The sequence below is a fragment of the Heterodontus francisci genome, chromosome 15, assembly GCF_036365525.1.
Source record: "Heterodontus francisci isolate sHetFra1 chromosome 15, sHetFra1.hap1, whole genome shotgun sequence".
Classification (NCBI taxonomy): domain Eukaryota; kingdom Metazoa; phylum Chordata; class Chondrichthyes; order Heterodontiformes; family Heterodontidae; genus Heterodontus; species Heterodontus francisci.
The window spans coordinates 23,862,185-23,878,255 of record NC_090385.1 but is presented as its reverse complement, the minus strand read 5'-3'; the positions used below and the strand labels follow the sequence as shown (position 1 = coordinate 23,878,255).

Genomic DNA, 16,071 nt, shown 5'->3' with positions numbered 1-16,071 from the left:
AGAATGTGCAGGGTTACGGGGAGAAGGTGGGGGAATGGAACTTAGCGAATTGCTCTTTCGTGGACACAATGGGCCGAATGGCCTCCAGCACTGTGACAATTCAGTGATTCTGTGAATATTGCTTTTCAGGTGCTCCTTTTTCAAGACTGGACAACAACAGCTTGCATTTATAGAGTGCCTTTAACACATACCTTCTGGGCTTGTCTTATAGTCCAATCATATTACTGTAGGAGGTCAAGTCCATTGCAGATAACCCTATCACAGCCAACACACTGCATTGTGTCTTGGATCTTCCTGTGGAGATACCCCCAAAGACCATCAAATGGGACATTTAATCATCCTCCAGATTGCAATGCCACTTTGCTTAGCATAGAAGAATGATTTATGGAAGATTAACTAATTGTATTCCATTTATCTATCTCCAGCTAATTCCATTCATGTAATAGTCCACCTATTAAACTATAGCATGCATAGAAGGGGCAGGGTAATATCAGTTGGTATCAGTTAGTTTTTAAGCCTGCACTGAATCAGCTGATGGTAGTGATGGCCTGTGCATCCCTGGGCTAGGGAAAGTAAAATTATTTGTCTAACGTGACTGTTGTTGATCACTATCTAGTGAAGGAATAAATGGTATAAATGCATGTGGTTGAAAGGCATGCTAGGATAGGTTGGGACTCAGTTGTGGTGAGTCCTGTGCTTGAAGAGCCTGCCAATTCTCACTGAATAGACTTGTGCATGTCAGTAGCTGCTTGACTGAGGTACTGAGGGCTACCACTGTCCTTCAGAATGTTATCTCTGGATGCACAATTGTCTTCAAAAAGCGAAGCACTGGGGCAGATTATGTGCTCAAGACCAGGAGAGGGGCTGGACCCTGCAATCGGCCAACTCAGGCAAGAGTGCTACCAACTGAGCCAATCTGACCCATCTTCCTAATACCTTCTCAGTGCACACAGGGCACATTGTGCTCTCCAGAAATGTTGCCAACATAGGGCCGACTGGAATTTTCCAGTTGGCATTTGGGCCCCCAACTGAGGCTGAAACATGACTGAGCGATGGAGGTGGCATGCTGACGGCAGACCAGGAATCCAGTGCTCCATCCAGCTAGGAACCCTCCCCCCCCCCCCCAACCACACCCACCATAGCCATAGGGTCCAGTAGAGGGGTTGCCCTCCATGATGATGGCCTGGCAGCTGCAGCCTCTTTGATTTAAAAAATTTGGAAAAGCTCTTCAGAGGTAGCCTTCATCTTGAGGCATCCTTTTTTTCTCCTACCTACATCGGCAGCTCCCATTTCAAATCAAGGGTGTGTAATTAATTTTCCTAAAAGTCAACTTATCAAAAATCAGCCCAAGATCTGCTGTCCACTAATTTAATTTTTCCCCAGATGATTAATGATACAAGAATGAACACAGTGGGCAGGCGGGTTTAGAGGTGGGCGTACTGGCAATTTCTCGCTACCGGCCACTGTGCTGGCCTGCCAGCATGTTCCCACCTCCGGCCTATTTTCAGGGAGGCGGCTTCTAGGGGTGGTGATAGCTACCCGCCCGCCAGTCGCGGGTAGCCAATTAAAGTGCCAATTGAGGGCATTCTTCACATGCTATTTGAATTTTTGAGATAGTGGAAGGGCTCCCGGATGTGGCTTGAGCCCGTAGATGGAATAGTGGCAGCCTCCCATTGGCAGGTTGGGAGTGTAGGAGCCAGAGGTGCAACCTGCAAAGCAGCCCAGCATGGATCTACTAATCTGTGAGGGCGATAGCCGCGGCAGCAGGCTATCCTGTGGAGGGACTCCCCTCTGCATTGATAGCATTGCAGCTGTGGCCACAGGATAATTTGTTCCACGTATAAGTCTTCAGAGGTGCTCTCGCAGTCCCTCACCTACAGCAGTAGCAGCAGCCACCTCTCCTGGTGGGGCAGCCAGCCACACAGACAGAGTCTTGGGTGCTCCTGTTGCCCCTCCCAGCTGCAGCGCCTGTCCACCGTCCTAAATTGGATGGGGCTCCTGGAGGTGGCCTCTTTATTGGCCACTGCCTCAAATCTCCTCCAGGGTCCCGCCACAGCCACCTGTGGTTCCTGACCCAGAATTCAGCCCGGTGTCAGGATCGGGACTTTGGAACTAAAATTCAGCCCAATGATTACTGTATCTGTAATTGAACTTGATCTTGAACTAATACAAAAGTTGGCAAGCCCTGCTGTATACATTTTGGTAATGCATTAAACTATCTTGGGTCAGTACTAACAGTAATTTCTTACATTATTAACACTAACCATACTGTTGGCTACCCTTCTTCAGAACTGACCTGAAACGTTAATTCTGTTTCTCTCTCCACAGCTGCCAGACCTGCTGAGTGTTTCCAGCATTTCTTGTTCTTATTTCAGATTTCCAGCATCCGCAGTATTTTGCTTTTATTATTAGACTGAGGCCCATCTGTCTGCTTTGGTGATTCAGATACCTTCATAACAATAGTTATTACACTTTAAAGTAATCCTTGGATTGGATTTTGTCTTGGCAATAGGTATCTCGACCACTGGCAAAAGCACCGGTGAGAACCCCGCGTCGCCTCATCTGGGGAAGGCCAGCCAAATCAAGTGCCAGTTGGGCACTTAAGTGGACAACGACGGACCTTCCCCAGGATCAAGGACCCTGGTGACAGAAGTCCTGCCTGCTGAGAGCTACTGGCCAATCAGAGGCCAGCAGCTCTTTAACTGAGCAGCGCTACCGCGGAGGCGGCGGTTGCTGCCAGTACTGGACTCATCTGAGGCCCTGGAACCAGGCCACCAGTAAGTCACAGCGGGAAGGGCTTTACGGGGTGAGGTTATGGGGAGGGGCTGTAGGGAGGACAGCAGCAAGTGCAGTGGAGTGGCTCTCAGTGGACCGCTCCCCCCACCCCCCAACTTTCCCGATGCCGGGTCCCTCGTTCAGGCACTAAGTGCCTTTTAACGAGGGACCCACCCCGGAACTGGCAAGCAACATGCGCGGGTTTGACGTGCTCCCCGTGCAGTTACAGGCCAGCCACTGCTGGGCTAATTCCAGCGGTGGCAGGATGAGGCTCTTAGTTGGGCATTAATTTGGATGGAGGCAGAAAGACCCCACCACCATCCCGCCTAATTGTACGCTCTCCCCGCCTCTAAAGCCGATGTGGGGGCCAGCATAAACTCACCCCTTGGTGTGTGAAACCATTTGAGAGTGTTTGGAGAGATATGATGACATTATATAAATGCAAGTTTGTATATATAAAATCATATTCTATCATAGCATTTAGCGTATCTGTCCAAGCGGCTGGGCTTTTGTTGGAATATTTGTGTAATTTTATGTATTTTTCAATGAACCACCAAATATTATAGGGGCAGTGAAAAATATAAAACCATTAGAAATTTGCAGCACATTTAGTGAACATTATACTTTTATATTTATACATGTGTTTTATGTATTAAAAATCTTCAATTGTCTGAAAAGATAAAATATTCTCATCCAAATGCGAATTATCAGATTAACTGCTGTCAGCAAACCCCTCCTGCCAAGACTGAGGCACACATTATTTCGCCACTTGAACATTAAAACTTAAAATTGCAAGCCCAGACCGGATGGACATTTCCATGGTAACAGACAATGTTGAAACAATGGGGGATTCAGCAGTTGCTTCTCCAATACACAGAAGTAGTCAGACCAGTTTTAGTCACATGACTAGCTGTCTGTTGCAGAGAATGCCGCGTGCTCATGGACTGAGAAGATCTCCTCTGCTTGCCTGTCTCCTGTCTGCCTGCCTTCATCTCTTCCCACGGAACTGAATCTTGTGAAAACACGTGAAACTAAATTTCCTATGTGAACAAGGTTAAGATGATGACTGGGCCCCAACGAATCGCAAGGCCATACAGGCCATAAAGGACTACAGCGAGCTCGAGAAACAGTAACAAGATATTGCCTCAAACTGTTCTACTTATCTTTTCTTCTCTTTTCTATTCCTATCTGCATGTTTATATCACGTGTGCATGCTAGCGTGAGCGTGTCGTATATCCGTAGGCGTGAACCGTATTAGTGTTTAAGTTTAAGGTTTAATAAATTTCATATTTCTGCTTTAAACCAAAGAAAGCCTGTTTATGCTCAGTTCTTTGCCTTATAATTGGAAACTGTGAACAAGGATTCACACAAAGGGGAGTACAAAACACAGTGTGTTTAAAAATTAAACCCTGTTACAGTAAGACCAGATAAAGATAGCAAAAGACCCCTAGACATTGCTCACCTGGTCGTAACACAGTTCACAGTTGTGTGGAGTTGCTAAAGGTTGTAGTCAATTCTCTGTTTTCGTTTACACAGGGGGGACTGGTCCCTCGTCTGATACTGGCTGGGGATGTATGTTGCGTTGTGGACAGATGATCCTGGCACAGGCATTAATATGCAAACACCTAGGAATAGGTGAGTCTTTATGGTAACCACTCATTACAAAAACCTGAGCCAGATGAGTGTCACACTGTTGGAAGACCAGCTTTGGGCTCAGGTGTACTCTTGGAATCCTTTGCGTAGTGAGGTAATCGTCTTAGTGTCAAAAGCAAATGTTAAATGAAGTTCAGGGACTCCCTCTTTTTCACCACTTTGCAGAGGGAGCGAATTATCATGAGGCAAATCTTGTAAACAAGCTAGAGCAGGTTGCCCTGCTTCACAGAGGGAGCTGATTGGTGAAAAAGGGGAGAAATTAATAGTTCACTCGCGAAGGACGCAATATCCACCACAGCCTTATTGTGGTCCTTATCACCAAATTACATCCTGGTCTCTTCCTCCTACTCCCCTGGCACCTCTTTAGAGCACCTTTCCTAGTTCTAGCCCTCCCATTGCTCTTTTGAAATCCTTGTTGTCATGCCTGCCACCTCCTCCAACTTTACCCCAAGTTTCTTATCAAGATATCCTGCCTGTTACCTCCCTCAGTCTTTGCACTGTGACTTCGCATCTTCTGTGATTTCAATCTTCATCTCAAATCACCTTTCCCTGTCTCCTCCAATTACAATTCCCTGTTGTACTCCCTTAACCTCCCGCTGCATATATCCAATATTCACAGCCACTTTCTTGGCATTGTCATCTCTCCGCCACTCCCCTCAGTTGTAGGCAAGGCCATCTCAAACCACTTCTTCTGTCCCTTATCACCTGTATTCCCATACTCCTTTCCAAACCCACTTCGTTCTGTGCTGGCCCTGGAAAAATTCTAATTCCTTCCCCCCACACATGTCACTTTCAAGCTATCAGCTGTCTAGCATTTGACCCTCCATTCATCATGGTATTTCTGCTGCTGTCGATCTGCTCAAATACCCCCTCATGGCCATCTTTACATACCTCTGTTCCCAGAAAACTTTATTCTCTTCCATTCTGATCTTCCCCTCGTATGGCCCCATCTTCGTTCCTTCAAGTCCAAGGGGTGTAGATGTAAGCGTATTTGGCGCACAACTACTTTAGCCATCCATCACCAGATCCGGATGAAACACATCAAGCATTATTGGGCATGGTTTTTCTCTGCTAAAACCAATTGGTATCCAGGATCCTCCTAAAGAGTAAAGATAACTCCAGCTTCTTTTCTCCACTACCAACTGTCTCCTATACCCTTCTCCCCTGCCCCATCCACCCACATCTCCAACAATAAGTGACTGAAACACATGGACTTCTTTGCAATAAGATTGAGACCATCTGTTCAGCTGCCTGTGCTAGATCCCCATTCACGTGTCTCCGAACTAGTGTCTTTCTCCATTTTCTCTCCTTTCTTTCCACATGCCCTCCCCAAGCTCATGAGATCCAGCTCCTGCCTGCGACCCTATTCCCACTGAATTGCTGCCCGCCCAACTTCCCTTCCTGGCCCCCATATTAGATGATACTGTAAATAATTCACTCTCCTCAGATACCAGTCTCCTCTCTTTCTAAATGGTCATCATCATTTCCCCCTTAAAAAAACACCCACCCTCAAATTCTCTGTCCTTGCAAACTACCATCCATTCCTCTGAAATGTCCTTGAATGTGTTTTTGTCTCTCAAATCTGTGCCCATCTTTCCTACAATTCCATATTTAAATATCTTCAATCTGCCACAGCACCAAAACTAATCAACATCACAAGTATCTTTCTGCTTGACTGATGTAGTATCCTACTTCATCCTTCTCGACTTCTCTGCAGCCTTTGACACTGTCAACGAGACCATTCTCCTCCAATACCTTTCCTCTGTTATCCATTTCAATAAGTCGGCATTCACTTGGCTCCACTTTTATCTATCCAGAGAATTTTCAGCAATGGCTTCTCTTCCTGCCCCTGCACTATTAACACTGGATTTCAGCAAAGGATTTATCCATGGCCCTCTTTTCTTCCATATCCACATGCTGCCTCTTGGCAGCATCACCTCCAAGCATATGTTGATGACACTCAAACCTACCTCCACCACCTCTCTTGACCCATCCACTGCCTCTTTGTTGTCAGACTGCTTGTCCAACATCTGGTCCTGGATGAGACACAGTTTCCTGCAGTTAACGATTGGGAAGACTGAAGCCATTGTCTTTGGCCCCTCCACTAACTCATTTTTAAAAATTATGAACATTTTGTTTCAAACCATGAGTAACAATGACACAACTGGAGAAACTGTTCTGAAATGTTGTGATGCACAATATAGTTGAAGTGACTCAATCAAGTTGATGACCAAAGGCATTTCCCAGGTGTTAAGTCAGCTGCCTCACACTGCCTGGCTCATTAAGCCCCCCTCAGTCAGCATCTTGAATTAATTACTGTTTTTCTATTGATATGAATTCCATTGGTGTTGTTTCATCTGTGTAAAATTAAGAAAAGTTCTTTTACTAAACTGCCATTGGCTTGTAATGCCTTAATTTAGCTGTAGGATTCAAGACAATGTTATTGATTGTGCCTCTACTGATAATTCAGCCTCAGCAAAAGTCAGTGCAAAGTAACTCCTCTCAGCTGATTTTCCTTACCAACTATCCTGTTTTAAACAGAAATACCGAAACTAATGGGTATCACAGTTAATACTTGGCAAAAAAAAAATTTTTTAAACTGATTACCCTCTGATTAAAGTTATTTTGAACTATTATTTGTACCTGTGTATATATGTTTGGTTAGTTGGTTAATCGAATGGTATTGTTGCAGATTGGCGATGGGAAAAAGGCAAATGGCAGCCTGAGCAGTATCACCGGATTCTGCAATCTTTTCTGGATAGGAAGGACAGTTGTTACTCAATTCATCAAATGGGTAAGGGAAACAACAAGGGTTTTTTTTTAATAACAGTAAAACCATAAGTAAGAATACATTGGACAATTGCTCCACCCTCAAAATGAATATAGAAATAGCATATAAATACACTGTAACTGTTAGCATTGAGGTGTCCTTAACACTTCTTTTCCAAATTGAAATCCTGTGGCATAGCATCCTGTGCTTCCAGTCACGATGGAACTGCACATTGAGAAAATTGAATCCTTTCATAGAGCAGTACCTGTTGTGGAGGTGGGTTGCAGTTTGGAGTTGTAGCACATGGTATAACTTGATAACAGTTTTCTGTATGAACTGTAGCCTTTGGAAGCACAGCTAAAGGTAAGAACGCCTCTTACATAGATATTCTGTTGGGTGGGCGCTATGTGTTTTGCTTGCTGTTCCCTTACAGTCAAGATTATTAGAATGTGGAATCTGAGCTACAAATGGTTGCTGATGCAGGATCCAGTTTTTTTACAAAACAAAATGAGGTAGCTGATTTAAACATTCCTCTTTTTCAAGGACACAGAGAGTGAACAGAAGAATGGGCTTACATTAGGTGGCATATGTGGAGGAAAGCACCGTCTTACTAGCATGGAGTGGTGAAATTCTGAACTAATCCAGTTGTTCCTCGTAATGATCACAGACTCAAAGGCATATCATTTAGTTGGAAGCTTCAAACAGATTGTGCATTGAGAGAAAGGCACCACTGGACTACATGTCATGTCCTACCGTAAAATGCCTGACTCAAGAGCAGATACCTGGGAGCTAGCCAGTTTCCCACTCTGTTTGTTGAGGAATGGTGTATAGTGTGTACATGGTGGGTGGGTAGGTACTAGGGAGGAAAGTAGGAGAAAAATAAAAGTTTTTCTTGTAACGAGAAGGTTCTGTCTATACTGGTAACATCCCTTCCTTCAGTATAAGGAGGAGAAGAAAGGACAGGTTGCAGTTTTGAACTCTTTACTCCTCCGCATAGCATTTATATTTGTTGAATGTGTTCTAAGTTAACATTGTACTGTCAATATTTTTGGGAGAATTCACGTCACTATTTATTGACCTGCTCAGAACTAGGTGCACGCAGGATTGCTGGCATACAATGCCCTGGCACAGTCAGGGGATTAGTCACCTTGCTAACACCACTACTCATGATGGGGTACTTTATAACTCTGAGACATTCCGTACATCACCTGGCCCTACAACTAACTCACTGTGGAAAGCTGAGTTTGAAGATCATTCAGAGCATTGACAGGAACTCTGAATGCGAGTCTGGTTTCTCACTAAGTGAAAGCTAGAGCGTATTTATAATTTTTACAATGTACATTCATTACTTCTGGTGTTATCCTCAAATAGTTAATCCAAATTCAGGGTTTCAGTAACACAGGCAGTACCTTTTGATACCAGACAAAAGTGGAGTTTGCAGGTTCTCCCTGTGTCTGCGTGGGTTTCCTCCGGGTGCTCCGGTTTCTTCCCACATGCCAAAGACTTGCAGGTTGATAGGTTAATTGGCCATTATAAATTGCCCCTAGTATAGGTAGGTGGTAGGGAAATATAGAGACAGGCGGGGATGTGGTAGGAATATGGGATCAGTGTAGGATTAGTATAAATGGGTGGTTGATGGTCGGCACAGACTCGGTGGGCCGAAGGGCCTGTTTCAGTGCTGTATCTCTAAACTAAACTAAACTAAACAAATGGGGAGAGGCTGACCAAAGCATGGGATTGGACTGAACCATCTCGCATTCAAACTCATTGTACAGAATTTCTGATCCAAATTAAAAATGCCATAAAAGGCTAATTGAGTCTGTTTAGGGTTGGATAACTAATGCATTGGCTGTGTTGCAAAAAAAAAATGTAAATTGTTTTAAATCTGAGCCTTAATTAGACATCACGATCCAAGCCTATCACTTACTGGATTTGTATCAGGATTTAATTGTGATGCATACTGATAACTGTCTTGACTGAATTTGAACACTTTTTTGGTCTTATTTTTCTAACAGCTCAGATGGGAGTGGGAGAGGGTAAATCTGTAGGTGAATGGTACGGACCCAACACAGTGGCCCAAGTATTAAAGTAAGTGAAAATTCAAAGTAAGGGAGAGAATATCGCATCAGACTGTAAGTCAAGTTGATCTATAACATCCTTCTGTTGAGAATTTATTTTTGTTGACTCTCTTTTGGTGTGAATTTTGAGTTCATAGAAACCTCCAGCCCATCATGTCCACGGCTGGTGTCAAAGTTTTGGTGTTGGGGAATGGAACATTTTGGGCATATAAGCCCCGATATTTGCAGGTGTGGAGGCAGTGGCATGCATGTTTGCAATTGGGAAACCCAGAAATACCGGGAAGGTGGAAGTCCTGTCAAATTTAATGGCAGGACATCATTAACATTTTTTTCAACTCCGTTTCCTGCCCATAAACCAGCCAGAATAAGTGGCTGGCCAGCTGCCAGGTGGGAAAGCCAGTTGTAGAAGGCTGCAGCCAGGGACTACTGGGGACAGTCCCCGACAATCGGTAAACGATTGGGTCGTGGTGAGTGGGCTCAAAGCATGGCAGTGAGGAGGGACGGAGGGTCTGAAGATTGTGGGGAGGCAGATCATGGCAGAATGTTTGCTTGAGTGGCTGGAAGAAGCATTCCTCCTTCTCATAGCCCACAAGCAGTGCTCCAAAATGCACTTACCTGGTGCAGCTGGCAACTCCCACCTCCCTTTAGCTGGGAGGTTCCAAGTCCTGGGAAATCCAGTCCACAGCTGTGAAATTCAAATGGCTCCCAAGATCAAAGGAACAGAACCTCATCTAAATGTTATAACTATATTTAAATAGAGAGAAAAAACAATGTGCACAAAGGATATGGAGAGACAGATAGCACTAGAGTAAGAAATAGTAAAGTATTAGGTGATTTCAGAGTAAGAGGGAATTCAATAAGGTCTAAATTAGGTGTACAGTGCACGTATGTGAACTCATGGAGCATGGTAAAGAAGGTAGGTGAGCTGCAGGTGCAGATACCCAAATGGAAATATGATGTTGTGGCAATGACACAAAGGTAGGAAAGTAAGTTGTGAAGAGGACATAAAGAGGGTACAAAGGGATATAGATAGGTTAGGTCAAAGATCTGGCAAATGGAGTATAATGTGGGAAAATACGAAATTGTCCATTTTGGCAGGAAGAATAAAAAAGAAGGATATTATCTAAATAGTGAGAGATTGCAGAGCTCTAAGATGCAGAGGGATCTGGGTGTCCTAGTGCATGAATTGCAAAAGGTTAGTATGCAGGCACAGCACGTAATTAAGAAAGCTAATAGAATATTATCGTTTATTGCAAGGGGAATTAAATACAAAAGTAGGGAGGTTATGTTACAGTTATACAGGGCATTGGTGAGTCGACATCTGGAGTACTGTGTACAGTATCAGTCTCCTTATTTAAGGAAGGATGTCAATATGTTGGAAGCACAGAGAAGGTTTATGAGACAAATGCCTGGAATGAGCAGGTTGTCTTGTGAGGAACGGTTGGACAGGCTAGGTTTATATCCGCTGGAGGTTAGAAGAGTAAGAGGCAACTTGATTGAAACACATAAGATCCTGAGGGGTCTTGACAGGGTGGATGTGGAAAGGATGTTTCCTCTTGCGGGAGGATCTAGAACTAGGGGTCACTGTTTAAATATAAGGGGTCTCCCATTTAGGACAGAGATAAGGAGAAATTTTTTCTCGCAGAGGTTCGTGAGTCTTTGGAATTCTCTTCCTCAAAAGGCAGTGGAAGCAGAGTCAGAGGCAGAGGTAGATAGATTCTTGATGAGCAAGGAGGTGAAAGATTATTGTGGGTAGGTGGGAATGTGGAGTTGAGGTTACAATCAGATCAGCTATGATCTTGTTGAATGGCAGAGCAGGCCCGAAGGGCCAAGTGGCTTACTCCTGCTCCTAATTCGTATGCTTGTATGTATGCCCTATCTTAAAGGGCAGGACTGGGTACTGAATATTCCTGGATACAAGGTGCACAGGAAAGATAAGGAAGGAAAGAAAGGAGGATGTGTGGCAGTATTGATTAAGGAGAATATTGCCGTGCTAGAGAGAGAGGATGTCCTAGACAGGTCAAGGATAAAATCTATTTGGTAAGAGCTAAGAAACAATAGAGGTACCATTATAGCACTGGGTGTATTCTGTAGGCTACCAGCTAATGGAAAAGATATAGAAGAATAAATTTGCAAGGAAATTACAGGGAGGTGCAAAAACTTAGAGTAGTTATAATGGGGGACTTTAATTATCTTAATATGGACTGGAATAGTAATAGTGTAAATGGCAGAGAGAGGGAAAAGTGCCTGAACTGCATTCAGGAGAATTTTCTACATCAGTATGTTTCCAGCCCAATGAAGAAGGCAACATTGCTGGATCTGGTTCTGGGGAATGAGGTGGGTCAAGTGGATAAAGTGTCAGTAGGAGAACATTTAGGGACAGTGATCACAGTATCATAAGGTTTAGGTCAACTATGCAAAAGGACAAAGAGCAATCCAGAGTAAAAATAATTAATTGGGATAGGCCAATTTTCAGTAGGGTGAGAACTGATCTGGGCCACGTAAATTGGAATCATAGATTGGCAGGCAAAACTGTAATAGATCAATGGGCTGCCTTTAAAGAGGAGGTATTTTGGGTACGGTCGAGGTACATTCCCACGAGGGGGAAATGTAGAACAGACAAAGCCAGAGCTCCCTAGATGGTAAGAGGTCGAGAGTAGGATGAAGCTGACAAAGGGCGCGTATGACAGATGTCAGGTTGATAATACAAGTGAGAACCAAGCTGAGTATAGGAAGTTCAGAGGGAAAGTGAAAAAAGAAATAAGAGAAACAAAGAAAGAGAATGAGAATAGAGTGGCAGCTAACATAAAAGGGAATCCAGAAGTCTTTTATAGGCATTTAAATAGTAAAAGGAGGAATGGAGCTGATTAGGAACCAAGAAAGGGTCTTGTACATGGAGGTAGTGGGCATGGCTGAGATACTAAATGGGTACTTTAGCATCTGTCTTTACCAAGGAAGAAGATGTTAGCAAAGTCATAGTGAAAGAGGAGGTAGTTGAGACACTATATGGGACAAAAATTGATAAAGAGGAGGTGTTAGAAAGGCTGGCTGTACATAAGGTTGATAGGTCACCAGGACCGAATGAGATGCATCCGAGCATACTGAGGAAAGTAAGGGTGGAAATTGCGGAGGCACTGGCCATAATCTTCCAATCCTTCTTACATACAGGGGGAGTACCAGAGAACTGGCGAATTGCAAATGTTATACCCTTGTTCAAAAAAAGGTGTAAGGATAAGCATAGCAACTACAGGCCAATCAGTTTAACCTCAGTGGTGGGAAAGCTTTTAGAAAGAATAATCTGAGACAAAATTAACAGCAACTTGGATAAATGTGGATTAATTAAGGAAATCCAGCACAGATTTGTTAAGAGCAACTAACAAATTAACTAACTTGATTATATTTTTGATGAGATAACGGAGGGTTGTTGAGGGTAATGCAGTTGATGTGGTGTACATGAATCTCCAAAAGGCATTCGATAAAGTGTCACATAACAGGCTTGTCAGCAACGTTAAAGCCCATGGAATAAAAGTGACAACATGATACGAAGTTGGCTGAGTGACAGGAAACAGAGAGTAGTGGTGAGTGGTTGTTTTTCAGATTGGAGGAAGGCATACAGTGGGGTTTCCCAGTGGTCAGTATTAGGTCAAAATCATGAGGGGTGTAGATAGGAAGAAACATTTTCCCTTATTGGAGGTGTCAATAACTAGGGGGCAGGAGGTTTATAGAGAGGATTTTTCACCCAGAGGGCAGTTGGAATCTGGAACACACTGCCTGAAAGGGTGGTGGAGGCCGGAACCCACACAACATTTAAGAAGTATTTAGATGAGCACTTGAAACACCATGGCATTCAAGGCTACGGGCCAAGTGCTGGAAAGTGGGATTAGAATAGATAGGTACTTGATGGCCGGCACGGGCACGATAGGCCGAAGGGCCTGTTTTTATGCTGTATAACTCTATGACCTGATCAATATTAATGACCTTGGGTACAATTTCAAAATTTATGGATAACACAAAATTTGGAAATATTGTGAACTGTGAGGAAGATAGCGGAAGAGGATATAGACAGGCTAGTGGAATGGGCGGATATGTGGCAGATGCAATTTAATACAGAGAAGTGTGAAGTGATACATTTTGGTAGGAATAAAGAGATGAGGCAATATAAAACAAAGGATACAATTCTAAAGGAGGCACAGGAGTAGAGGGACCTGGGGTATAGGATGACAAATCATTGAAGGTGGCAGGGAAGGTTGAGAAAGTGGTTAAAAGGGCATAAGAGTACCTGGGCTTTATAACTAGAGGTATAGAATACAAAAGCAAGGAAATTATGGTGAGGCTTTATAAAACACTTGTTTGGCCTCAACTGGAGTATTGTGTCCAATTCTGGGCACCACATTTTGGAAAGGCTTTGAACAAGATACAGAAGAGATTTACTAGAATGGATCCAGGTATAAGGGATTACAATTACATGGATAGACTGGGGAAGCTGGGGTTGTTCTCCTCCTTAGAGAAGAAAAGGTAGAGAGGATATTTGATGGAGGTGTTCAAAATCATGAGGGTTCTGGACAGAGTAGATATGGAGAAACTGTTCCCATTGGCGGAAGGGTCAAGAACCAGAGGACACCGATTTGAGTTGAATGGCAAAAGAGCCAACGGCAACATGAGGAAAACTTTTTTATGCAGCGAGTGGTTAGGATCTGGAATGCACTGCCTGAGAGCGTGGTGGAGGCAGACTCAATCATTGCTTTCAAAAGGGAATTGAGTAATTAGCTAAAGAAAAAAAAATTGCGGGCTCTGGGGAAAAGGCAGGGGAGTGGGACTAGCTGAGTTGTTCTTGCAAAGAGCTGGCAGGCCAAATAGCCTCCTTCTGTGCTGTATCCATTTTATAATTATAATTATGGACCTGCCACTCCAGAGCAAGTTACGTGGGTACCCCCAAATACACCACAGTTAATCTGGAAGTACGCACATTCCTAAGTGGTTGGGATTTAGTTTTGTGTATTTACCAATTTAACACATCCTGTGCCTACTTTCACTCATCATGGAGGGATTAAAATTACTCGCATAATGTCAGAACTGAACATTCCAGGCCAGCTTTTACATGGTTGAATGCAGAGTAGGGTTCCCACTACTCTGCTACAACAATATATCTCAACCACATGTAAAAGAACATTCCTTACTGCATTAGTGTGGCATTTTTCCATTCCCCATACAAGCCAACCTGTGGTCTTTTTGAATGAATCTGCCAAATAGCGGCAGTTTTGGGCTATGTCGACTAAGAACTGGGAAAATACTCCCAAAAATGTCATTAAGAACCCTTACAGCCAACAGGCAAAGGAAACCATCACACCAGTCTGGGCTAGATAAGAACCCAGGTTCCAGAGATGAAAGGCCAATGTCTAAACCAGCATATTGCCCACCATACCACCCAACTTGTTTTAAATCATTCCATTTTAGAGTAGCATAGTTTCTAAGTAAACTACAGGTGTCTTCAATTTCCTTAGGCGGTGGTCTTGGAGGTACAAGCCTGTCGCTTCATAGGGATTAGATCCAATGCAGACCCTTTGCAGTATCCTTAACAGTGTAATAGAATATCACAGGGTGACTACAAGGCTGAAGTCTAGTGGGAATGCTAACTGGTGTGTATTATCAAGTATCTAAAAATGTCTTTATCTAAATTCTTCAATTACTGGCTTATATCTAATATTTATCCTGCTTTGTGTAATCAGTCCTAGGAATCCATTTTTTCCCCCCTGTCTGTTCTCTCCAAATAGAAATGTACAAGAAGAATGTTTCTTTTTTTCACAGGAAGCTTGCCTTATTTGATGACTGGAATGCTCTGGCAGTTTACATTTCCATGGATAATACTGTAGTTATTGAAGATATCAGTGAGTTTTAGTACTTTTCTTACTCAGTTAACAATGCTTTGTTCCTGACTTAACACAGAGTGTGAGGAATTGAATGAATCAATTTGAGCTGGCACACGATGGTTTGAATTCTGCTGCTGAATGTGGAGACCAGCTCCACTCTCTGCCCGACCAACAGAGTTGTTGTAAAATTAACCAAGGCTACTGGAAAACTACCATGAGTGAGAATTTATTTTCCTGCCATGACATGATTTTTTTTTAGTGCAAGAGGAGCCAATAAGTGGGACACTGTCTTAAAACTAAACAGCTTCTAATATTGATTGGCAACATCTGCCTTGTTCATTGTGGTACAACAGAGAAACAGTATATTCTGGGGATTTCCAAAGCTTTCTGTTTCTATTGAGTATATGCTAAACATAGGAATCGGATTCCCTTCCCTCATCCAGTTGTTGCTGTGGAAGAATTGTGTTCTGGTGTACTAATGGTTCAAGGTCCCTTATTAAACCAGTCTTCTGATCGTTCACAACCCCAAACCTCACCATTGACACCTTTCACTGGATTAACAAATTACAACCATAGCATGATGGGGTATGTCTGGTGTTACAGATTTGGTCTTCAAAAGCAGAGGATCTGAAATATCTTAGTCTGCTATTTTTATGGGTGCATTCATCACTGGGTCAAAATCCTGGATCTCCCTACCTAACAGCATTGTGGGTGTACCTTCACAATACAGCTCGCTGCCACCTTCTCAAGGGCAACTAGGAATGGTCAGTAAATGCTAGCCTTGTCAGAATGTTGGAATCCCATAAATGAATCAATTTTTAAAAATGTATTCGCTGAAATAAATATGAATAAACAGGTTAACATCTCAGATAAAATAGTGGTCAAAGGAATTTCACTAAGTTTATATTCACACTCTGGAATTTCAGTG

The 16,071-nt window shown here is 43.3% G+C and overlaps 1 protein-coding gene across 3 annotated transcripts in view; it reads left to right on the top strand.

The window, feature by feature from the left end:
- Nucleotides 1-16,071, top strand: part of atg4a (autophagy related 4A, cysteine peptidase) — a 70,293-nt gene that overhangs the window by 14,239 nt on the left and 39,983 nt on the right. For all 3 annotated transcript variants that reach the window (XM_068047234.1, XM_068047236.1, XM_068047235.1), the window contains exons 4-7: nucleotides 4,312-4,410; nucleotides 7,121-7,222; nucleotides 9,214-9,286; nucleotides 15,082-15,161. In XM_068047234.1, coding sequence (XP_067903335.1) covers nucleotides 4,312-4,410; nucleotides 7,121-7,222; nucleotides 9,214-9,286; nucleotides 15,082-15,161 — 354 coding nt within the window. The remainder of the gene's footprint in view (nucleotides 1-4,311; nucleotides 4,411-7,120; nucleotides 7,223-9,213; nucleotides 9,287-15,081; nucleotides 15,162-16,071) is intronic.